This window comes from Symphalangus syndactylus, chromosome 9 (genome assembly GCF_028878055.3).
Source record: "Symphalangus syndactylus isolate Jambi chromosome 9, NHGRI_mSymSyn1-v2.1_pri, whole genome shotgun sequence".
Classification (NCBI taxonomy): domain Eukaryota; kingdom Metazoa; phylum Chordata; class Mammalia; order Primates; family Hylobatidae; genus Symphalangus; species Symphalangus syndactylus.
The window spans coordinates 21,667,840-21,694,303 of NC_072431.2; the positions used below are offsets into that span (position 1 = coordinate 21,667,840).

Consider the following 26,464-nt stretch of genomic DNA (forward strand, 5'->3'; position numbering starts at 1 on the left):
TTAAAATCAACTTCCAAGGTTACAGCTATTATTTCTATTTGGACTACCAAACCTACATCCTTAACATTGACCTCTACTCCGAGCTTCAGGCCTGCATTTTCAACTGTTACACAAGAACACAGAGTTGATTTTCAGGTTTCTCCTCCTTACTAAATCTTTGTTCTCAAACTTTCCTGTACTTTAGAATCACCTGGGGAGGTTACAAAAATATCTATGCCCAGGTTACACACCTAGATATTCTTATTAATTGTGCATCAAGGTCACTGTACTAAACAGAGTTAATTATCTTCCCTTTCAAAGCTGTTCCTTATAGCAATGTGTCCAACCTCAGTTAATGGTAATACCATTCTCCTAACTGCTCATGCTCAATTCCTTTAAGTCATCGTTAACCCTTCCCTCAGGCTCCATCCCCTAGATACCAAATCCTATTATTTCTTCTTCCAGACTATCACTCTTACTTTTTTCCTTATATTATCACAGCCACTGCTTTGCCTTGGCCTGCCTTTTGTTATTGTAGTAGTTTCCTAATTCATTGTCTTGACTTCAGTTCTTCCTCTTTCATCCTGCCTTTGCCATCTGTTTTCTACGACCAAATTCAATCATCAAAAACACACAGGGCACACCAGTAAAACACACTCTTCAGCCTGATATCCAAAGCTGTTCAGTATATAGGTCAAACTTTTTCAGGATCTACCTTTCACTAAATCCTCATCTCTTGCTCATAAACACATGGATACTGTAAGCTCACAAAGCCAAACTATTCACTGTTCACTTTCGATGTCCCTCATATTTTCCCTTTTCCATACTTTTGACCATGCTATTTCCTATGTCAGGAATGCTCTCCTCCCAACATCTTTCTATTACCAATTTAGCTGAATATTAGAGACCTCCACAAAATCCATCTTCTCTTAGGCCTTCCCAGAGCCCATCAGATTGAAATAATGTTCCCTCTCCCAGTTTCTGTATCTCTTGTATTTATCGCACAGTCTGCCTCAATTTAGAACTACATTTGTGCACATCTGTCTCCACTGCTAGGCAGTGAGCAAGGAGAGGTACAGTATCCTGTCCAGAGCTACATCATCATGTTGTAGTTACATTTTAAATATTTATCTATTCTAAGGATGAATAAAAGCAGTATAGATGGAGAGAATGAGAAAAGCCATGAGCAAGAGCAAAGAACAAAGAAAAGGAAAAATACATTTGGAAAAGGGTGGGTAAACTAGAAGAATTAAGAAATAAAACATTGACATAAATCTTAACTAAGCAGCTAGAATCAAATAATGGGCTAAGAAGTTAGTCCTTTCCCTTGTTGTGGAAGGTGTCTAAGAAGACTCTCTCAATGATTATCTAATGCGTTTGGAATCTAAGTTTATTTGTCAGTAAAGGGAAAGTAATAATAGAAGTTAGGACTCCTGGCATTGTTGGGAAGAATGAATAAGCACACCCAGGTAAAAGGCTTTACACGAACCTAAACTATAGTAAGCCCATTGTGAATGCTAACCCCATTAATAGAATATGTTATATAAACACACCCACACACAATGGTTAAACAACAATGTCTAAGATGTCAAAAGTAAAGAAAGTTTTTCTGCTTTTGATTTCCAGAGACTGAGAAAGGAATGAACGCGTGTGTGTGTGTGTGTGTGTGTGTGTGTGTGTGTGTGTGTGTGTGTCAGAGAGAGAGAGACCTCATGAATACACTAAGGTCCATGAAACAGACTTGGGCAGCCTGTGGAACCAATGCGTGTAAAGACAGCTGAGGCAATGTTTTTTAGCTTCTACCACATTTCACTGGACATGTGCTTCCTTCTTTAATCTTTCTCCTCTGTTCCTTCTCTGCCTTCTTTCTAGTCTCTCTTTTCTTTTGTCTTAGTGTCTTGATTTAGGCTTCCTTTTTTCCCTCTCCCTCTTCTCACTCAGGGAGGTCCACAACCTTGCTGAGCTCTGCAGGAGGCAATGCTAAACAAGTGTTGGCCTCTGCAGGCCAAATGAGTATAAAAATGAGAAGCCACTGCCCCAATCCAATGCAAAATGGCCTGGGACCTGCAGTGAGATGGTCCCTGAGCTCTGCCCGGCAGGACCTCCAATCTAGTTAATGTTTCCTGAGAAACATAAACCTGCATTTAGGCACAGGGGGAGCTAAGACTGGTAATGTTCTCTGAGTACTGGTGGCAAAGAGCAATACAGTACCTTAAAAACCCTCTGTCTCTGGTAGCACCACAACCACATAAATGGCTATGTTCCAACTGAATTCCAAAGAGAAAGAACAAGCAAAATGTGGACAACTCAATGCCATTTGACTACACTAGATGGGAGAAGTACTCTGGGTGTGAGAAAAGTTAAACAAGCATTTGGAGTATTTAGGGTGCTGAGTGCAGGTGTGTGTACATTTGAAAGCTGCCATTTAATAAGAAGGCCTAGGCGACTCAATAAACACAAAAGCCAGAGCGGAGTAATCCCTTTAGCAGGCAGGGCTCTCCCCAGCTCAGCCTGCTTCCCCTGCCAGAAACAACACATTCCAGGAAAAAGTTTAACTCACACACTGAGGTAATTGTTTCACACTTTCAAAGAATTTGCTTATTAAAGTGTTTTTTAAAAGCAATTCTGTATTTTGCCTTCTTTTTTTGTGCTTACTTATATTAATAGATTTTTAAAATGTTTGACCTCCACTACATAGCACAAAATGCTTCTAATGTGTTTACTCTATATTATATTTAAAATTGATCAGACTGAGGTACAAAATGTGAGATCTGCCAATAAAAATGGCTGCTTTCCACAGACTGTAAGTTTGTAAACAATACCAAGCATCTTTTCAACTTTAGGTATCACAGATGCAGAGATTAGGCATTCTTGGACTAAATAGGAAAAAAGTAAGCTACCTATTCCTGTCAATGACTTTTCCCTGTGTTGATTAGAGACACCAAAGAATTTTACTCCCAGATTCTTGCTGAGCCAAATGTTTCTATTCTCAAGGCCACCAGCAATGGAAATATAGTGTGAACAACAAAATAAGCTATGCTTTTTTTTTTTTTTTTGAGACAGACTCTTGCTCTGTCACTCAGGCTGGAGCACAGTGGCACAATCTCGGCTCACTGCAACCTCCACCTCCCGGGTTCAAGCAATTCTCCTGCCTCAGCCTCCTGAGTAGCTGGGACTACAGGCACACGCCATGACACCTGGCTAATTTTTTATATTTTTAGTAGAGAGGGGGTTTCACCATATTGGTCAGGCTTGTCTTGAACTCCTGACCTCATGATCCACCCGCCTCAGCCTCCCAAAGTGCTGGGATTACAGGCGTGAGCCACCACGCTCTGTCTGCTATGCTCTTATACATTATACAGACTATGACCATTAGCTGTCCTTTGACCTAGTATATATTTTTATTTTCCCAACCATTTTTTTCAGTCATCTCAAGGGAGTGGCAGACCATTAAAAAATTCCTCATCTTAGATCCACCCATAAATCTTATAATATGCAAATTTAAGTGCCTCAAGGAGATTAGAGAAACTATTTTTTATTGGATTCTATCATAAACTTAGTAACCACACTGATCTTCAAAGAAGGAACTCACTTTTGTTTCTGTCTTTCAAAAAATACTTTTGAAGAAAAGTTGCCCTTCTGATAACAAAAAAAAGGGGCTATTGAAAAATCCACAGTAGAAGAAAGAGTTCTCCCTAGGTACTGCAAATCAGGACTATGTTTGTATAGTTCAGCAGGAAAGGAACCAGATCGGATACTGGCTTTTAGAAAGATTTCTGCACAGAAGAGGTGGAATTGGTAATGTATTTTCTACTCATTTGCTTGCATCAAGAACCCCATTCCATTTCAATCTGCTAACATCCTAATTAAGATGATCTGAATCTTAGGTAATCTATTATTCTAGATCTAAGATAGCCCAAAGTACATTAGACAAGATGTTACACTATGTGCTTACACTGAAATGATAAGACCACTAAGCAGAAAAGCATGTCTTCTCTCATGTCTGGCCTGGCACTGGGCAGAGTGCAGAGTTTTCTGTCAGCACTCAATAAATAATGGCCAGGCCTTGGCCTGTTGTTTTTCTTTCCATTACTTTAGGCACAATTTAATCTTACTAGATCATTTCTGGTTTCTTTCGATAACATATACCTGTGCTCTTGTTTGCATGAGGAAGACAGCAAAGTGTCTCAAGCAGTTCCTTATAAATGTGTGCATCAGTATATGCGGGACTGACGACACATAAATGCAATTCCCATTGATTGCATTAGCGCTGTTTCGGAAGATCTTATATTAAGGAACATGCTAACTACATAAGTTTCTCAGCCAGAAAAGAAAAGAATGCAGAGAGCCAATACTTTGTCTCACCAATGCTGTGGAAGAATCAGGATCAAGTTCTATTCTAAGAAAATATTAGACAGTTGCGCTCTTACCCAAGACATACCGTAAACTACAGAGAAAACATCTTGCCAAGAAGCTCCCAAGATCGACTCCTTTATACCCCTTCAGTTAAAGAAAGTTACCCATACTTCATTAGCATAGATACTGGGTTAAGACTTCGGCATCTGGTAAACAAACAAAAACACATGCTAACTAACACTAGACTTGCCCGCTCTTGACATATAAATAAAGATCAATTGGGTATATTGTAAGCAATATACCCAAGTCAAAGGCCACATAGATGTAAATTCTCAGCCAATATCTAACATTTTCATTCATAGGGCTGAGCAAACATATATCAGGAATATCCTTAAGCTTACTGTTCTGTTATTGTTGAACAGATAACATTGATGACCTTCAAAGTCTGATATCCATTTCCAAAGGAAGATGACTTCAGTCTAAGAGCCTCAAAGAAGACAGATAAAATGAGCACAATCCTAGAGTTCAAAGCAGCTAACTCTCTGTCTCCTTTCACTAAAGAAATGAAGATGTTAGTTGGGACTCAGGCTAGGTCATCCTCGTAGTAGCTGTAAAGTTTTCTGAATTTACAATAAAATCTTCAAATATTCTTTGTTCTGGAAATTTATCTCTTTCTTTAAAAAGGGTGAAGGAACTGTTGTTGCATGCTTTCAGTGATGTAAAGTTGGATAAGTCATATGGGGAAATCCTGGTCTCCATTATAAGACACCTGTAATAATGCATGCTTTATAAGTGAAAAGTAAAGAAAGAGAAGATAAGAACATTTTAAAGGAGGCAATGTATAAAATTTAAAGATGCTTTCTTGCTTTCAGAATTTTTGGTTTTTGCCTTGAAAGTTCAAAAAAATGTAGCTTTTGTTAGGTGTTATTCACCATGTTTTGAAATCCCTCCAGCTGTAGACCACTAAAAAATTGAACATACTGAAAGCCTAATCTAAGGCGATAAACTTTCACCAACCTATCTTAAAGTAAAAATATATAATTATAAGCATATTTTCAATTCTTAGATATGAGTGCTGAAGCTCTATTTCTAGAACTGGTGAATTCTATTCTCTATTTCCATGTATAAAAGATCTCACGGTCCTGGGAAAACACTTTTTTAAAAAATGAAATACAACAAATAAGGTATGCTGCCAAGTCCTAGGGGAGAAGTTTCCCAGAGTCTTTGAATTTCCTCCTATCCTCCTTCTTTACAAGATTTCTAAAACCAAGTCCTTTTCTGCAGTCTCTCAAACAAGGTGAAAAAGAAAAATACCCCCTAGATATATTCCTTAGATTTTCTATTATGCTTCTCAAGCTCCCAGCAGCTTCTGAAGTAAACCTAAGATGAATTCTGGAGTTATTTTTTATCATGTTTTAATTTTAGTTCCTCTTTAGGTCTAAGATGAAATAGATGATCATAACTGCTGTGCTTGGAGATGCATTTCATGGCACAATTTGTGCATGACCTGTGCAAGGTCACGTCACGGAAAGAGGACTGACATAATGGCTAAGAAGCCAAATCCAGCTTTTAGTCATGGAGAACTTCAGGGTAACCTATTTAAGCTTGCTTGATTTATTGCAATATGACAATAAAAATTTCGGCTTAAACAGTATGTTTAGGTTTATTCTGTACAGAGACCTCACTCTGGCTTGGATTATATGAATAGAGACATAGGAGGAATTATTGTCAAATCACTGATCATTAAGGATCATTTTCTGTCACATTGTTATGTCTTGGTGCAGTCTGTGGCAGGCTGGCCTACTCATCATCTGCAACAAGGTCCCAGGTTCCGGCCACACCACAGTTTTTACACCTCTCTATCTTTGTATATGCTATTCTCTCTGCCCATTATTTTCACCTTGGCAAAAATCCTGTCTACCTTTCATTTAAAACAAGAATGCCTCCCTGTAAATTGTCCTTTGATAGCCCAAGGTAGGGTTAGTTATTTCCTTCTCAGTGTATTCATAGCACTTTGTTCCTATCTCTATCAGAGTATTTATCAGATCCATTATAATATTTATTATTTATAATTTATTATAATTATTTATTTGTCTCTAGAAAATGAAAGCTTGTCCATTATCCTCAGCAAACTAACACAGGAACAGAAAACCAAACACCGCATGGTCTTACTTATAAGTGGGAGCTGAACAATGTGAACACATAGATCCAGGGAGGGAAACAACACACACTGGGGCCTGTCAGCGAGGGGACAGGTGAAGGGAGAGCATCAGGAAAAAAAGCTAATGCATGCTGGGCTTAATACCTAGGTGATGGGTTGATAGGTGCAGCAAACCACTATGGCACATGTTTACCTATGTAACAAACCTGCACATCCCACACATGTACTCAGAATTGTAAATAAAATAAAGTAAGAAAATGAAGTCTTGTACATTTACTTCTACTTAGGATTTACTACGTGCTGGGCACCGTTCTAAGCACTTTAGGTATGTCAGCTCTTTTAAATCTGTATCACAACTCTTTGAGGCGGATATTACCATTACCTCTATTTTATAAATGAGAAAACAGAGGCACAGGGAAGTTAAATAATTTTCCCAGGAACACACAGCTAGTAAGTGCCAATCACTGAACTCAAGCAGTCTGGCTTCAGAATCTGAGCCTTTCTATTATTATTATATGTGTTTGCCTAAGGGAGTAAAAGAAGCAGTTCATAAACATTAAACAAATAGAAAGCATGAGCATTCTAATTTTTTCATAGTTTCTTAAGCTTAAATTAAGAAATATATTTTCTTTGTCTTAAATTGATTTCACATTCATCCTTGAGTATGGATGAGGTCATTTTTCCAGAGAAAATTCAGCCAAGATTGTGGAGAGAGAACTAGTTGGGAGGTAGAGGCCTGGGGTTTTGCCGGCTCAATCATGTCAAGATCTCAAGCTCTCAGAGCCTCCTTCAACTTCTGCATCTGCAGATACCTACAAAAGCCTCCCCTTGTAGATGCTTTTAGATGCACTATGCTGTGCATATAATGTGACATAAAAATGCTCTAGAATAGAAATACTATTAAAAAGGAAAACACGAACGTTATTCTTGGTAAGCTGATGTGACTCAAGGTATTTTCACTTTTGGAATAATGTAAGTGGAGGGTTTTTGTACGGTTTTCTCTTAAGAAGTAAGGCACCTTAATCATTAAGAACCAGATACATTTATTTTTCTTCTTGATATTTAAATTCATATCTCAAATCCCTTAGCTCAATGTCACCTATTTTACTCCTTATCACTTTTTAATTCTTATATTTTAAAATGTATTCTTATTTTTTTATTTGTAATAATTCTTGCTCATTGAGAGGTTTGGAAAATTCAAAGATATTCAAAAATATATAATTGTATATCATAGGTATCCTCCAATATTTCCAATTCTCTTCTAAAACATTATTTTTATGGTTATGTAACCATAACGTTTCATTAGAATGAAATTTAGCATAATTTAATCAAACCGTTCTTATTTTAAACAGTTCAATTGATGCCAATTGTTTGCTATTATAAGTAACAATGCAACAGACATTCTCTTACTCATGTTGGGTGAGGATCACGTAGTCCCTTCAGGAAAAGGTTCTTCTTGGTGCCTATTATAGAGGTTCTCCAAGAGCTTATTGGAATGCAGATTCTGGGGAACCCATAGAGGGTTCTGGTATGGTCTGAGGAAGAGCCTGGGTAGGTAGGTCCTCTTTTTGAGAAATGCTGACAATGTTTCTCCTTTGATAATACTTTCTCCTTCTCGCTAGGTTATCAACTTCATTCTATCTCAATGCCTCCCTAAACAATAAGCTGATTTCAAAGTGTCCACTCCAAACTGGCCCTGGTGAATGTACTCATTTTCGACATAGCTCTTTCATTAATTTAGGTCATTGTGCCATCTCTGCAGTCCACTTTGGCACACTCCCACCCTAGCCCCACTCATCCCACCCCACCCATTCATGTCCCATACCACAGCCAGTGAGAGGTTTTTACAGTGCAACACGATGATGTCATTTCTCTTCTTACTCCAAAAGCCTCCCCTTGTCCAACAACAGGGCACCCAGCTTCCCTTGTACACTTCTCCCTTTCTAACCACACTGGCCTGTTCACAGAATGACGATTCCTCCCCGATGCCCTAATCTAAATCACTTCTCCTGGCCCAACCTCTTGTGACTCCCTTTTCTTTTCTTTCACGGCACTTCACAATCTGTAAAGGCATGGGTTATTAAAATCTGTTTCTCATACTTCACCACAAGCTTCATGAGACAGGCACGGAAGCCAGTTGTTCATCTCTAATGCCTGGTCCCACACTTGGCCCTGAGCAGTGCCAGTGAAAGGCAGTATGCTAGGTGGTGATGAACATGGACTCTGCGATCAAAGGGCTCCCAGCTCTGCTATTTAGCAGCTGTGTGACCTTAAGGAAGTTACCTAACCTCTCTTTGCCCCCCTTTTCTCCATCGGGGATTAAAATAGAACCACTTAAAAATTTGTCATGATAATTAAATGACATAATACGAAAGTGCTATAGAATAGCATCTGGCATGTAAAATGTAGCCAATACAGGATAGCTTTTAAAAAGTAGGCACTCAGTGTATTCTTGTTAAATAAACAAAATACAATGAAGCTTTTTTAAAGTGATTTTCCCAACTCAGCCTCCTGAGTAGCTCAGATTATAGGCGCGTGTCACCATACCCAGCTAAAATTAAGATTTTTGACTTGTTTTTTAGAGACAGGATCTCTCTCTGTTGCCCAGACTGGAGTGCAGTGGTATGATCCTAGCTCCCTGCAGCCTCAAACTCCTGGGCTCAAGCAATCCTCCTGCCTCAGCCTCCTGAGTAACTAGGACTGTAGGTGCATGCCACCATGCCTGGCTCATCTTTTACTTTTTGCAGAGATAAGGTCTTGCTATGTTGCCCAGGCTGGTCTCAAACTCCTGACCTCAAGTGATCCTCCTGCCTCAGCCTCCTACAACAAGTTTTTAACTGTATCATTTCTTACCATCTTTCCTCTCCCCATTTCCACACACAGTCAAAGCATTAGCCCAGTGAACTTCTCCCTACAGCCTACTCCTTAAAATAGCTCCAAGTCTGCCCTGAGAAATGTGCTGAATACACTCTCCATTCCATATTATTAGTTCCAGCTTTGATCCTTTCATCACATCACTTCCTAAAATATGTGCTCATGTGCCAAGCCACCTCTCCTCCTTCCTTCAAGTATTTCCTGAAATGCGACCTTCTTCATGGAGCCTTCTTTAAGTGAAACTGAGCTCATCATTCTATCCTCTGTTTCCAACAAATAAGTTAAAGGCACTGTTTGAGATTCAAAAGCCGTAAATTGTCTGAGCTTTTCACTGGCTGCATGGGTCTCAACATTGCAGGGCTGGATGGGTTTCTCCTCTGCCTGCATTTAAAAATGTGAGTCTAAGAGGGCAAAGTGTTTAACTTGCTGTGTATACATTTAGCACAATGCCAATCTACATGGATGCTGAATAAATGTGACTTGATGATGATTTACTTACTTTGTCCAAGCCAGGAATAAAAACCATGAACTCTTAAACAGGTTTCCCCCATGTTACAGTAAGTTTTATTCTGGATTTATTATGAGGCTGGTTTTCTGTGTTTACTTCCACAAAGGAGTAAATGCAAAAGAAAGGACTGATTACATGAAAATATCAAATTAATAACATTATTTTCCACATTATGAGTCCAAAGATACCTTTAGAACAGTGCCAGTCTGTATTAAAAGGTGCCTCATTTAAAGTTCAATTGCATATGTTTTATGGGTTATTTTGGACATCTAAAATGAATAACCAAAACACGTCAATGCTCATTTTTAAAGTACTTGTTGTATTCGGTGCATGTACCATTATGGAGAACTTACACTCAGAGCAAAAAGATTTGTAGCAAAGCATATGACCTTCTTCCCACTACAATGACCATCCCCTAATTAGGCAATGCATCTGATAGTCATTAACAGGAATGAGATAATGAATCACTTTCTCTCTTCTTTGTTAATTTGCTGTAACCAAGCGGCTAATGGATGTCAGAGCTGAGTGATTGCACTGATTATAGTGATTTATAGTTGCAACAAAACAATTTAAAACCATTCTGATTATTCATGTTAAAGATGCTTTATGTTTTGTTTACTAAATGTTTTATGTCCCCCTTTCTCTCACCCCTAAAGTACTGTCCCCCACCTACCCTGCCACTTTTCAAAAAAAGACCTCTTCCTGGAAAACTTGGAAGTTGAAGGCTTTATTGTTTTAAACTAAGCCATTTCATTTTGTTTATATATAGAGAGAGATATATAAAGTTTACCCAGTAGAAACAAAAAGCCTTAGGGTTGGAAAGAAAACTTCAGTGGTGCCTAGTTCAAAAGAAGACAGAAATAAGAGGAAATAAGGCAAACTTCAAGCCACTTACCTTGGGGCTTCCAGTCCCTTCCTCATCCTCCACAGACACATCAGTAGCCAGTATCTCGGCTTTGATGGTATCCAGAGCCCTGAGAATCCAGCTGTGCTGCCGTTTGATTTGTCTCTGCAGCTCCTTCCATTGACTTGCAATCATCCGCAGCATGTCCTTCAGTCCTTCTCCAAAAGGAGGGGAAAGCAGAAGTTGTGGGCCTGAATGAATCTTTACTCATTATTTTTATTTAGTAAATTAGATGGCTGTTTTAAGCAATATAAATATTTTTAAATGACCATTACCATCACCTGCCATATCAGCATTTGTCACTCAGAATAGAGACAGGCAATTCTTGACATGAGGTATAAGGACACAAAAATGTGATAACAACATAGATGACTGGCTTGGAAACTGATTTAGACTCAGTATATTGACTTAAAAAAATACATGAGGAACAAAAATCACAATGTATAAAAATTAATAACATTACAGTTTCACATTCCAAATAAAAGGCTCTGTGTGTATCTGTGTAGAGACTTTATAATGATAAAAAATATCTACGGAAATAGGTAAAGTCAATTCAATGAGAAATACAGTAAATAGGTCAGAATTAAGACAGCAGTCTTTAACATTAGCAAATTCAATTAATACTATCTTTTTCCTATTTAGCTGTGCTAAGCTCAAACCTAGAGCCAACTGTAAGTATCCTGTCTTATGGTCTTCTATTATCAGGATAAGTATAACCAAATGACAAAACTATTTTTGTTTATAATCTGTTCCTTATAAATATATTAATACTGGGGGTAAGAATTGGTTGAAGGCCAAAAACTCTGCTAATGCAAAGACCAGCAAAGAACATGCAAAATGTTCAAGTGCGTGAAGTGGCAGGGAAATAATTTAGACTGCTTGCCTTATATCTGTAATGATATCTATAAGTACCCTAATACGTATGCATTATAACTATATATACAGTTCTCATTCATTATCTTCATGTTATTTCCAGAGCACCTACATCAAAAAGCATGTCAATGTGAAGTTTTCAAGAATGTAATTTCAGTTGAAACTCAGGCGAACAGCAAGCCCAAAATAAAATGAACAGACCATTTGGAGGCAGTATTTCATCTTATAAGTATCACAGCATTGTACGCAGTATATGAAACATTTATAAATCTTGAAGGTCAATCTGATAATGTAAATATTAATAATACATAAGGAAGTGAATATATGCAGTAATTTACAGCAATGCTTCTTCATTCTTAATAGTCTGGAGACGTAAAGACTTGCAGTATTTCAGGAGGATTTACCTGCTTTGTGAGATGCAATAAGCTCAAGAAGTTGGTGTCCTTCCTCCTCCACAGCTTCCTTGAGAGCACAATGACTGTCTACATTCAACTTAAAACTCTGCAAGGAAAAATATGAACATCAAACCCTGGCAATGCAGTTACACATAAAACATCCATATAAAATTACTTGCTACTTTTTATCAAGAACCGCACAGCCCAATTTACCCAATAGACAAACTAATTTGCAATACTAAAAGCTATTGATATTTGGGATCTGGGCTCAAAATGTTTCCACTAGATTAGCTGAGTGCATCTGTTTGGAAACAGCTGACAAATCTAGAAATTCATTAGGTTTTTATGAAAAGTCACATCCCGTAGGCTATATCAAGAGCAGCAGTGTTCTATAAAATATACTGAATTTCTACTAGCACATATGAGCTCTTTTCTTCATTTTTTAGAAATGTTAGTGATAGCACTATTTATGAAACCATAAAAAATTGGCAGCATAAAATATATTAGCCTCATGTACACATATATAAATCCATTAATATAGTAGGGTTTGATTCAGCTCTGTTTCTCAAATATCACACAACAAAGAATATAGTGGGAGATTCAGGTGCTGCACTGAGGAGTTAAATGTCTTTCAGATTTTTGCTTTTTAAAAGTTTATTCCCTATAACATGACACTGCCTTATAAACAAATACATCAAGCACAAACAGGCATTTTTCACCCATGATAGTTATCCAAAAGACAAAAGCTGCTGTCATAGTTGAAATCTAACTCAGAGCCATTTCTTTCAGGGTGCCTTGCCTAATGCTTTATGTGGAATTAATTACTCCCCCCTCTCCGCTCCTTATATCTGCTTCCATTGTAAAATTTATCTTACTATATGCTGCTTTATTTCTATCCTTGGCTACCAAATTATAAGTAATTTGAAAAATTGCCAGTTTTACATTTATCTCTAATTCATGTCACATACAAGTTGTTCAATAGATGTTTGCAGGAATTGTGGATATCCGTTGAACAATAACACTCTGAAGGGGAAGGTTTCCACTTAAATATTTCAAGAAACATAGATGGCTTTCCAAAGATTTTTCCATCTCTGGAATCTCATAAGGCATTCCAACCATAGGAGGTCCAGTGGAGAGTAATCACAGTAACCAATCTATTGAGCCAATGGTTAATTTGGGGAGTGAAAATTCATTTCTTGACTAATTGGAGCAAGCATGGATTTTGAAATACTGTGAGGCCAAATTTTGGCGTCTCCATGATAAGTCTCCAAAATATATATGTTTTGCTCTCACTAAACATTTATTGAGAAGGTCTGCACTGCACTGTACTTGGTATTAAGAATATTTGATAGAAGTTTGAAATGATACAGTTCCAGGTAGAATATAATTTTGGATTAAAGAAGTAAATCAATCATAAATTGTGAAATCATGCATTCATTCATTCATTCACTTAGAAACCATGTACTGTGCCCATTCTATACACTGTGCTGGGCAATAGAGATTTGGGGAGTATAAAGCATGGCCTCTGGCCCCAAAGGGCAACTGAACATATTACTAGAGAATGAAGTGTAGCCTGAGTCATGCTGGGTGGTCAGTGGTGAGTCTGAACTCTCCTTTTCTCAGCAGGAAAATGGATCTTTTTAAAGTTCAGAATACTGAAACAATGATCAAAAGAACCTAGAAATGAAGGAGATACAGATATGCAGATCAAGCCTTGAAGTACAAAGATAAGAATTATAAGTTATTATAATTGTAAGTCATTATTAAAAGATGAGTCCAGAATGATGAATCATTTCATCTGACTAGAGGCATAAGATACAATAAAGTTTCAGCAGCCAATATAACAGAAATTGACAATATCAGGTTTCCCCAAGGCTGTTCACCATTTCTTGTACTGTCCTCTTTTAGCTACAGGTATCTGGTTGAATACAACAAAATATGGCAATGTGTGGGAAGCCTCATACTTCTGATCAATCCAAACTATATATTACCTATGAAAAATTAAATGTTTGTTATTTTATAGTCAAAACGTGGCTGCACTTACTTTTTGCCACTGCCACGGACATCCTCAACTCTGAAGCAATGCCATGCAGAATGAGATACATGTGTGTTTTAGGGAGCAGGGACAGGGTAAAGTGAACACTTAAGATCACCCAAGAGCACCAAAATTTAGGAAGAAACTTATCGTAGAAATTTCCTTATAACGGTAAATTTAGCCTAGGGCTCTCTTTGATTCACTGTTTACTTACAATAGACATGTTTTGAATAGTTGGCAATCATGAGCTTCCAAAGAGGTGCATGAGGTCTATGTCTCAGAGCAAATAAGAATCTAAGGAACCGTAAGTAGGTTGAATAATTTGATATAATTGAAGCCAAGAGTATAGAATAGATGCAGCTGGAACTGGCTCTGCTTCAAGATGACATGGAAGCATTTGATTAGGAAATTGGAAAAGATGAGGTATTCATTATTAGGAAAAAGATAATCTGATAAGCTTGATGCTGTAGAAAAGAACCATTTAACATAACTATTACCCAAATGGTACAATATTGCTTGATTTTCAGGTGCACCCATTAACCATTAATAGTATCAACTAAGGAATTCACAATGAGTCTCTGAGAAGGCAGACGAGCAGGCACATTAACAAAATTGTCAATGAAATTTCTGGCTGCTAAAGGATTCTATAATAAGCTCTCTCCATTTTGTCCCCACCTTTTCCCAAGGGAAGGAAGCTTGGATGAAAGTGTTTTATTTTTTTTGTTGCTGTTCTTTCCTTAAACTTGATACTTGAACACAATTCCATTCTTCAGCAATGCCCTATGGTGTACAGTCCCTCTGCAATATCCATAGCACTCCCTGAAAATGCAGAGCATTCTCTGAAGAACAAATTTATGGCAATAATATTGCCATAGGCAGGTACCATGGTCCTATGGCACTGATTATATGAGATTCCATAAATATGAGTAATCTGGTTCCTGGATGACACCAGCTCTTTTTTAGCATCTTTAAAGCAGCGCATAGACGAATGACTAGAAGAGGATAACTAAGGAAATGGAAAAACACAATGAAACAAGCACAGGATTATCAAAGATTCACCAATGGGCATTTCTATTACTATCACCTCTAGCATCACCAGCTTGCATATATCTGGATGTACTACTTATTGGCAGGACCAAACTTTGAGAATTCCCACTGACTGTACTTTGGTCATGATCAGATTTGCAAAGCAGATAAAATAATACATCTAATCCTTTCCACTCATATTTCTGAATAGCCCAGTTTGATAGTCATGTGGACATAAAACCAAGGAAATATATGCCTTGATGGAAACAGATATCCTGGTACAAGAAAAAGTGGGAAAGATCATAAGCACTTTCAAAAGCTTAAATGTCCAGAGTGGTTCAATCTTAGTAGTATCAAATAATGAACACAGACTTTCGATCACCTGATGGAAATACTGTTAGTTTTTGCCAGGTCCACTGAGTTCCATTAGTCTTGTGATGTTCATGAACAAGCAGAAAAGCCAAAAAGAGAGTCTTTTCTGGCCTAATTTTTGTTTTTTTATAAGACATCAATTCATATAATAAATATTTATTGAGTAGTCTTTGTCAAGCCTATAGATATGAAAGTTAAGAATACACAATCCTTATCCTCAAACAGCTTATATTCTATTGTGTAAAGGAGATAAGAAAACAAGTAGCTTTATAAGATCCAGCATAGAACAAATGCGTGATTAGGGTTTAGCGTATAACACAGAGTGGTCGGGCCTTAAGCAAACTAAACAGTGATATGCCTTGCCCAGTGGGATTCAAGCTTTTTAAAAAAAAAATTTGTTTAGGAATTATGCTGGCCAAACAAAAACAAGGCTAAATTAGCTGAGTGTGGTGGCATGCACATATAGTCCTGGCTACTCGGGAAGCTGAGGCCGGAAGACTGCTTGAACCCAGGAGTTCAAGGTTACAGTGAGCTATGATCATACCACTGCACTCCAGCCTGGGCAATAGAGCAAGACTCTGTCTCTAAAATAAAATAAAATACAAACAAGATGGAAGTTTATATCCTGTATAATAGCTGGATAGGGTTTGTGGGAGCCCACGCTGGGATCCAGGTACAGCAGAGCCTAGCAGGGAGCTTGTGGAGAAAGAACTGATTTGTACATGGGCCCGAAGATACTCCTATATTATAGCATGAAGCAGGGAGCCACAAGAAGCTCAGTGTGGCTGGGGCAGGGTGCAAGCAGGACAGACAGCAGCTATGGCTACACAGGACTTGACCCCAAGAACCATGAAAGAGTCATGGAAGAATATGCCAGTGACATGGGAGAGTGGCTGGTGCAAATCTATGATGTAGAAATCTTTCTAGCTGTTGCATATCGTGTTGATTTTCAAAGGGCAGACTGGAGACAAGGAAGCCATTTAGGAAGCTGCTGTGGTAATACAGGCCAGATGTTTCTGCATGCTCATATTTTTTTTAATTAAAAAAGGTATGCTTTTCCTTCTAAGTGAATAGAAGAAAAAAATGGAGAAAATCTTCTGTCTTTTTAAGTTTTTCTCAGTGCGTGAGAGAAGCATGTGCCAGAATTTAGTTCTTTGGCTGTTCTGATGATAAATACCAGAGGTTATTAGTCAGGAGTCTCCAAATGTGAAAGACATATTGAACTGATGAACTTTTACTCCCACTGTCATTTTAAAGAGATGGTATATATGCTGATGAATAAGACACTTGACGACACTTTTTCTTCACACAAAAGATTTTTACTACCCTAAGAAAATGAAAACTTGCCTTTTTACAAGGGCAGGAGGAAGAATGTGTGTTCAGTCAGAAAAGCCAAGGCTTGAAAAGTCACCTGCTATCTGCCGCAGGCCATCTCTGCCCAGGCTCCACTCTGAGCTGTGCCCAGAACCACTCTCCATTCTCAGAGGGGCTCCTGGGGCAGAAGAAAGCCAAGATCCTCCGTGTAGTTTCTCTTCTCCTCTCCACAATGCCATCCAAAGAGGATGGGCAGAGAGGTACCAGTCCTCAAAATATATCTTTAAAATGCCATATATACCAAGAATCGGAAGATTTCTATGAGTAAGCATTTAAGAACCTCCTGAAAACTTGATAAGACATTAGATAGCCATCAAAATGAAAACTAAACAATCATAGAAAATACACAGAACATGTCACAAAAAATGAAGATTCCAAATTGTATCTATGATAAAATTACATATATGTAAGTAAATAGTCTTAGTACTTAGAAAAAGACTGCAAAAAATACAACAAAATGTTAACATAATTTGTACAAGGTTGAACTTGTTACCATGGTCTGATCTTATGGCACAAGTTCTGGGTGCTTTAGTTTTCTGAAATATAAAATGGAAATAATACTATCTAACTTGTAGGCAGCTGTAAGAATTAGAGATAATGAATGTAAAGTACTGAAACACTGAGAATTGGAGATAATAAATATAAAGCATTAAAGCAGTGCCTGGCAATGAGTGAGGCTAAAAAAATCATTATGAATTTTAAAATTCATTTTCTCTATTTTCCAAATAGTCTACATAATAGATGGTACTTTGTGACATTTTCAGGTGATAAGGGTTCTTTATTGTTGAGGTTCTCTGAATTCCTCAAGGACAGATACCAGGTTTCCTTTGCTGTGTGCTTCTACCCAGCACAGAACTGCCCACAGAGGACCCCCCAAAACATAAATGCTGCTGTATGAGACATGGGGAAGAGCAAGCCCAGACTGACAATCCAATGATTGGGTATTCCTGTTGCCTCAAGTGTGTGCCCTTGGATGAGTCATTTAACCCATCAGGGCTTCTGTTTCCTTATTTATCATCCAGGCATTTGGACTCAATATTTTTCAGCCCTTGAACACTTTGGTTTTATCTTCTCTAAGCCAGGCAGTTAAGCATAGGCAGCTTGGGAGAATTTTGATTTATTTTAAATCAGAGCATTTTCAAAAGGGGAAGAATCCCAAAGGCTATCTAACCACTCATCTACCCAAGGGCAGCTCTGTCTCTCAACCATCCCAGACAGATGTGTCCCTTCTATTTTTAACCACCTCAAGGGAAGTCTCTTCTAATGTCTCATCCTGAGTACGAAACATTTCTTCTAAGGAATTTAAGAGCTCTGTGAAGAGCAGTGTAAGCTTCCCACTGCTTCACGTTCTTTTGCCAAGTCATCCCTCCAGTGTATGGGTTGGAAATCAGAAGCACTGTGAGAATATTCCAATAAAATCCATACATCCAATCAATCAACAAGCCCTGACCATTTATTTCCCCTTCCTCATCTCTCCATATTGACTAACACTGCCTTAGATTCAGGCTTTCATCATCATCCCTTGCCAGGTTAACTCGAATCACAGCCCTCCTCAAAACTAGACTTATTTCTTATTTGTTGCATGCCTATGAAGGGGCAGGTAGTGTCTTAAGCTTGAAGGATATGGCTATAAACAGGATAGACATGGTCCCTGCCCTCACAGAGCTCACAGCTGTGTGTGTGTGTGTGTGTGTGTGTGTGTGTGTGTGTGTTGGGGTGGGGGTGGGGGACACTGTGTAAACAAGGAATTGCAGTCAGCTGTGTCAAGGGAGTTATGACATGGTGTAGAATGGGGCTGTTGACAAGCAAGGGCTCTGGAGCAGGACAGCCTGTGTTCAAATCCTGGCTCCGCCATCACTCACTGTGTAGCTTTGGCCAACCTCTGTGTACTCAGTTTCTTTATCTATAGATGACGGGAAATGTTAATGCCTACTTCATGGGTTTGTTGTGAGGATGAAATGCCTTGATACATGCAGAATGGAGCCTGGCATATTGCAATAATGCAAGTGGTTTTATTATACAAAATGACCTTCCCACAAAACAACTCTGACATTAAGACTCTCCAATGGCTTGCCAGGGTGGAGAATAAGATCCAGGCCCTGAGCATGACCTACAGGGCCCTCTGAGATCCCAGCCAACTCAACTTCACAGGCCACATATCTGCCTTGAAATGTACCTGGATTGCTTAAAGCTTCCAGCTCACACCAGCTGTCTTGCTCCTCCGATTCTACTCTGGCTGGCACTTCTGCCTGGCAAGCTCTTCCCCTTGAAAAGCCTTGTGCATCCTTTAAGATTAATCTCAGGTGTGACCTTCTCTAGCAAGCTCTCCTGACCATCTTCCACCCAACTGGTTTCCCCACCCTTGGCACCCATAGTACTTGTACAGAGCTCAAACCTTCACTTACTACGCTGTGTTAAAATTATTGATGTGTCTGCTTTGCATACATGAGTTCCTTGAGAGTAGGACTCTTTATTTTACTCATGTTTGTATCCCCAGTGTCTAGGACAGTGCCTGGTACATAGCACATAACTAACAAACGTTCAGGGAAATGAATGCATGGAGATTTGTGCCAAAAATCTCCCACGTAGCTTTTAAACAGCTTGTGGCATTTTGGGAGACACTGGTACAATCACTCTTCACTTGGAAGTAGTTGATAAATGTCCCCAAATTTTACTCAGTGAACACCATGTAAATGAGCTGTCATGTTCCTTCACCTACAAAATTACTTGCCAATTACAGTTAGATGATCTCAGCGTAATTGCCATGTAAACTGTACCCTGGCTGAGATAGCCCAAATCATCAATTAACTTTGCCCTCTCATCATGTGGTACTTACCACATAATTAAATAAATGGTCAGCAGCTACCACAATTGTCTATTTCCCCAACAAAATGAAGTGGCTACATTTGTCATTGATTTATCGGTTATGACAATCTGTAACACACCTCTAGGTATAAAAGCAGAAGCTTTAAAAAAAAAAAAAAGAACTCTGTACTCTTGAGAAAGATGTTCCAAGTTTTGATCAGAGAGAAAAGCATTATAAAATCTTTGTTTTCCTTTCGAAAAAAAAAAGAAAGAGAAGACACTGAGATATGAAGACAAAAAAATCCTCCTTCTTCCTGAGGAGACTTTCTTCCTGAAACCTCAGACAATAAAAACATTTCCATGAATTTGAAAGTGAATTTAGCTCTTCAAACAAGTTACAATTTATTTCAAACAAACAGTTGCTTTTTTTTTTTTTTGGTGCAAAGTAGATGCATCTTACTGAAGCTGACATTCTTTTCTGATAGACTGGCTAATATGTTATGCAAGAATTAGATAGACGGGAGAGATCCTGAATGTTGACGGTGGCTCCAAGTGACAGAATTTTCATTTGCTTCTCTGGATGCCATCTCCACACCTGACACAGGTAATCACATTCACTTCCCAGCAAGGCCACATTAGGCCAAATGGATTCCCAAACAGAGGTTCTGTCTAAAGGGACCATTTGACTTCCAGAACACACTGCTTGGAGGCCCTGATTGAAAAGGAGGTCAATCCTGGCCCAAATATTTCTCTACCCCCTGAGGTGGAATAATTGATGTGCAGCAGCCCCTACAGATGTGGATTCATGAGAGTGATGGATTGATATAAGTATATTATTCACACGTACAGCTGCTAATATACAGGTCCCAGTGCAAACACCAGGACTTAAGAATATTATGTGGATTTAGGACAATCCCTGAAGGACTCCAGTTCCATTAAAAATTTGTTTGGCAGCCCGGGGCAGATCTATTCCAACTCCCACATGTTTCATGCATTTGAGAGGGGGAACCAAACCACTTTAAATTTAATAAATTTTGTAATGTCAAGTCATTAACGTCCTGTCTAGTCATACCGTCTTCATATTTTGAAACAGTAACATTTACCTCTGAAATTAAAAAACATTCAAATTTCTGAGTTAACATTTTATCTGAGAAGACATTCCTGGTGTTTTTTGCCAAAGGCGATAAATTGCATCCTGAAAACAGAAGAAAACGTTCCTATTTTTCCCTCTATAGATGTTTTTTCTTGTCACAAATATACCAAACAATACCTAGAAAGCCCTGTGACAAGTCCATTTTGATTTGTAAATGGTAGAGGAAATAACTTGCAGACATGCTCAGTTATCATTTGATGATTTATAACATTCGTTAGAATCTGTGGCCCACAGTGATTCTAACACTGCTTTTATAAATGTTCATTCATTCATTTAGCGGATTTTGTTTGTTTTGTTTTTTTTTGTTTGTTTCTGAGATGGAGTCTTGCTCAGCCGCTCGGGCTGGAGTGCAGTGATGCAATCTTGGCTCACTGCAACCACTGTGAGCCACTGTGCCCGGCCTTAGCAGACATTTTTAATACCTATCATCCATGTGCAAGGCTAGGAGTTGGGGGAGACACCAAAGAGACAAAAGCCGTCCCTCAAGTAGGTGACAGCATCAAGAGAACAGCTGAGGGGAGGGTGGGCAGGGAGAATCTCAACTTGTCTAAGAACACCCAAGCTTCTCACACCAAATGTTCTTGGGTCTCCAAGGAAGATTCCCCCAAATGATAAAAGCATCCTCATCCTGACATAAAACATGTTTATTTCACCTTCACAACAACCCTATAGATATAGAATAGGCATTTTTCTGGCTAATGTAAAGATCTGGAATTTTAACTTAATATTATTTATATCAGGTGAATTATTTCAAGATTCCAAAATTCCATGTAATGCAGTAGAGAAGTAGGATAAGCTCATGAATCCACACATGGAGAGAGATGGTAGGTGACCACACCCCGGCTCATGTGAGTCTCTCATCCATGCAGTGTCCTTCAGCCTGTGCATGGACCCTCATAGTGTGAGGCTGTCTGTAAACTTTCTCTTCAATGCTTAGTATAATACTGCCCTAAATAGGAAGTGCTTAATAAATGCAGTGTTTCCCTGGCATTCTAATTAAAAACAGTCATTATTTCCTAAAGAGAAAAATAAAGTAATAAATTAGTAAAATATCTGGGCACTAACAGTTTTCAAAACAATAACTACTGGGTATTATGGCCCAAGAGTCCTTAAACTGAGACAGGCAAAAGTACATTCCCAGGTGCTTTAAACAGCGCAGGAATCCTATTTAACTGAAAAGGGAAGATAATATTATTTGTCTCCTAGATGCACAAAATTAGAGTTACATGAGTCAAGGAATGTAGTCCAAGACTTTCATGTGTCCAGAATGAGCCTCCTACGCTACCATTCCCACATACCAACCTCAAAATGCCTGTATACTATAAATTTCTGAAAGACCCTTCCATCCCTGTGCCACCAAAGGAAGAAACTCAAGGCTGGGAGTTGAGTGGTATTCCAAGTCCCCCAAAGAGAAGTAATGTTGCCACTTCCCACTAAACTCTCCGTGACTACCCTTAAACTGGTGGGAATCAAGGGACAAGCAAATGGGACTTCAAAGCCCCTGAAAGGCCACCAGCCTGCTCATCAAGGCTGAGGGAGGTGGGGGCAGTCCAGCGAAACTCTCATAGCTCGTGCTTTTGAAGTTTGACCCACTGCTCCCATTAGCTGAGCAGCACAGCCAAATGACAGCTGCTGGTCTTGTGAAGCTTGACTTGCTGGGGCCTTGGCTGCCTATGGAGATCTTGGGAGAGATGGGCACCAGGAAGTGGGAAAAAGAAAACTCTGTCGTCTCTTAACTTCAAGCAATGAAAAATGGAGCAGAGGTAGAGACAGGAAGGCAAGCAAGAGAAAAACAGCTGAAAGTATTTGGGGAAATTTTCTTGTATGGCTAAAAACTCTGTAAGAAGTATACTGGTTTTTCTTATGAGACAAATGAAAGCTGTTTAATCAGAAATATGATATAACATGAAGATCTAAAGAAATACAGATGATAAATGCAGGCATATATCTTTATTGAGAATTTTGTTAGACACTTCATAGTTAAATTGAATCTGTTTTTATAAGTATTTAGTATAATGACACAATAAGGAAACATTTTCAAACCCTTCATGGATACCAAGACTGTAAGCACTGTCTGCAGGAATTTGGTGCTTCTGTGCCACCATGTGGCAGTCACCTAAAATTGCAGGCATCAATCTTAAAAGGAACAACAAAGTTCAGGAAGGTGTGTTTTAAAAGTCTACTGCTATAAACATGGCCTCAAAACTCATACACACACAAACTCCACTCATTTTTCAGGACTTAGAGAAAAAGCTGTCCCTGGAGTGTGACAGATTTATTACAGAGAGTCTCTGAATTGCTGCTGTAGGCAGACACTAATGGGAAAAGGAGGAAACTCTCAACTGGTGTTAAAGTTCATTGAGTATTATTTGCAAAAGCATAAATAAGAAGGCAGTTTGAATGCCCATCATCATGGAAATGATTAAATAAACTGTGGTATATCCACACAATAAAATATTAAGGAGCTGCTAAAATGCGCAACAGATCTTCATACACTGATAGAAGTATATCTGTGACATATTTCGATACAAAAAGCAAGTTGTTGAACAGCATGTATAATATGAACTAAATAATCTTAAAGTGTATGCATTTTTCCATAAAAACATTCAAAAATGTATAGAACTATTTACATTGGTTACCCAAGGGAGGGTAAGACTTTTTACTTTTAATGTTATGCTGTTTAACACAATTTGGTTTTTTTTTCCAGTAGGTATAATTTAATGTTTTTCTTTAAGCAAAGTTCCATAATTATAGAAGTTGTATAAAAGACAGTTTGTTCCACCTTTAGCATGTACCCCTGATACTCACTGTACTTGTACGACATTTGCTCCCTCTTTTCCATGTAAATACTACTTATAATGTCACGTTACCTGGTTTCGCACACCCCTGGAATGGTCCTAGGGTCTCGGTCCTGCTCCATATACAGATAGAGAAGCTCTCAGCAATTCCTGCATCCTTCACTACACTCAAGTCTTGCCCACCTGTAGAGCAGTGGGCCGTCCTGTGCTATAGCCTTAGGGGAAACTAGGACAGACAAAACATGTTGGTCATGAGATTTCTGACTAGAAAAGAGTGAGCCTCAAAAAGAGAACTGCTGACATGTCTCTCTAATCTGTTCCTCTTTCTAGGATCTATTCCCTCTTTTCTATTCTTAACTACCCCCACCTAGCCCTGATCCACCATTTCTCTCATTACTCCAACATTCTTTAACCCACTCATTCGATTATAACTACCCTGATCTTAAGCTCGTTCCTTTCTAGTCTAAGTAAGCAAACTCCCTAGAACACATTGGTCTTTCCAGAATTGGAATCCAAACGTGCTTTTGCCCCCCGGTAGAAACCTGTTACATGCTTATTAGCCTGGCCCTCCATGTCTGCCTAACCTTTGATTCCTCAAACTGTTGAGATATCCATATGCTTTTAGAACAGAACCCCAGAATACTTTTTAAAAATTTCCTATTCACAGAGAAGAGACTAATTTCCTTAATATATAGAAAGCCCCTATAAATCCTGAAGCAAAAAACCAATGACCAACAGAAAAACAGGCTAAGAATTTTAAAAATAGTCCTCAAGAAGGAAATACAGATGACTCCTAAAAACATGGAGAGATATTCAATGCCACTTAAAAGACAAGAAATACAAACCTAAACTACAGTAAGATGCCATCTGTAACTATCAGAGGGACAAAGTTCAACAAATGTAATAACATACTCTGATAGCAAGAATATGCAGAAATAGGCACTGTCATGCATTGTTGAGTATAAACTGGTAAAATCTCTATCAAGGACAGTTTGGTAATACATTAAAAATTTAAATATGCTTAACCTTGACCTAGAAATTTCATATGAAAGGTATTTATTCTAAGGATATACTTATAGTATCCAACATGATGAATCTCCAAGGATAGTCACTAAAGCATCATTTGTAATAGAAAAAGACTGTAAACAACCTAAATTTCCATCACAAAGAACTGGTTATGTAAATTATGGCATATTTGTAAGTAGAATACTATGCAGCCATCTGAAAGGATGAAGTCATTTCTATATTTATTGACTTTGAATTACTACTAATAGAAACTACAGGAACAAAGTTAAGTACATAGATATATTTGTTTGTGTTTTTTGAGAGTGTCTCCCTCAGTTGCCCAGGCTGGAGTGCAGTGACGCAATCTCAGCTCAACCTCTGCCTTCCAGGTTCAAGAAATTCTCATGCCTCAGCCTCCTGAGTAGTAGGGGCTACAGACATGCGCCACCACACCCACTTAATTTTTGTGTTTTTGTAGAGACGAGGTTTCACCATATTGGCCAGGTTGGTCTCAGACTCCTGGCCTCAAGTGATCTCCCCGCCTCGGCCTCCTGAATTGCTAGGATTACAGGCATTAGCCACCGTGGCCGGCCTATTTCTAAATACCTGAAATAAATCAGAAATGATATAATGAAACAAGGAACATTGGTTGCCTCAAGGGAGGAGAATCAATGGGAACATGAGTAAAAGGGGGACTTACTGTTGACTTTAACCTTTTACTCCCTTTAATTTTTTAATTTAAACACAATTCATAAAACTGATAAAAGCTTGCCTGTACCAGCATATCCTTCAAATACTATACCCAAATCCATTTTCTTTCATGCACAGTTATTCTCTCACCTAAGCCACGAACCTCATCCAGTTAATATATGCAGGCTGACCCTACCCCCATCAAATTTATGGTTGATTTCATGTTGTTCTCCTGTTTTAAAACAAACCCGGACCTTCAATGAGTCCCCATTGCCCTCCAAGAAAAGTTTAATCTGTTAAAAAGACATTCAAACTCCTTTACCACCCGCCCCAACCTGTGAGACTCCAACCTAGTCTCAACTACACCACATGGCTCACCATGCCTCTCTTACCATGCTTATAAAGTTTCCTCCCATCTCCCATCCTCCCTTCCCTAACAAAATTACATACGGCCTTTGAGGTCTATGTCAAATTACCTCTTTGAAGTTTCCCTACCTCCAGAAAGAACCAATAAAATTTTTCTCTGTACTCCTAAGAATACTTTGCTTATCCTACAAGAAGTTTACTGATTAAAATTGTTAGTCATTTATGGGTCTATAGATGACTATATATAATCTATCGTTACCTCTCTTAGACTGAAAATCCCTTAAAGAAAGAAACCAAGCTCATTCATCATGTATTCCTAGCACCTAAATAACCGCCTGGCACTGACACTTACAGCTGTGTTATACATACACACACACACACACACACACACACACACACGTAGTTCATAGTCACCATTTTCCCTCACATTCCTCATTTATCAAATTGAATTAAGAACCTTGTTTCTCCAAGGCTATTTCTATGTGGTTGGTTAATGTGTGTCCAAAATAACATGGTGCTATCCATGCAACTACACTTCCTAAGTTTAAGCCAGGCTCTTGTGGTTGATTGTTTTTCCTACATCTTGCACAGCTGTCTGGTATTGGTTTGACTTCACTTATTCTTACTGAATATACTGATTGGCTGCAGATAAAAGAAGCGCTGGTTTGTCTCCTTGTGAATGATTACATTTGATGAATTAGGTATACATAACAATTTGGGAAATCAGAGTTACAATTTCAGGAGCAAATGGATATGAAATAAAATCTCAAGAGGGGGAAAGTGCTGACCT

General features: G+C 38.5%; 1 protein-coding gene across 3 annotated transcripts in view; it reads right to left on the minus strand.

The window, feature by feature from the left end:
• Positions 1 to 26,464, minus strand: part of AKAP6 (A-kinase anchoring protein 6) — a 627,789-nt gene that overhangs the window by 223,389 nt on the left and 377,936 nt on the right. For 2 of the 3 annotated variants that reach the window (XM_055291568.2, XM_063645887.1), the window contains exons 7-8: positions 12,060 to 12,156; positions 10,774 to 10,940 (exon numbers count right to left, since the gene is read on the minus strand). In XM_055291568.2, the coding sequence (XP_055147543.1) occupies positions 10,774 to 10,940; positions 12,060 to 12,156 (264 nt within the window). The remainder of the gene's footprint in view (positions 1 to 10,773; positions 10,941 to 12,059; positions 12,157 to 26,464) is intronic. The other variant, XM_055291569.2, reaches the window with a different exon arrangement.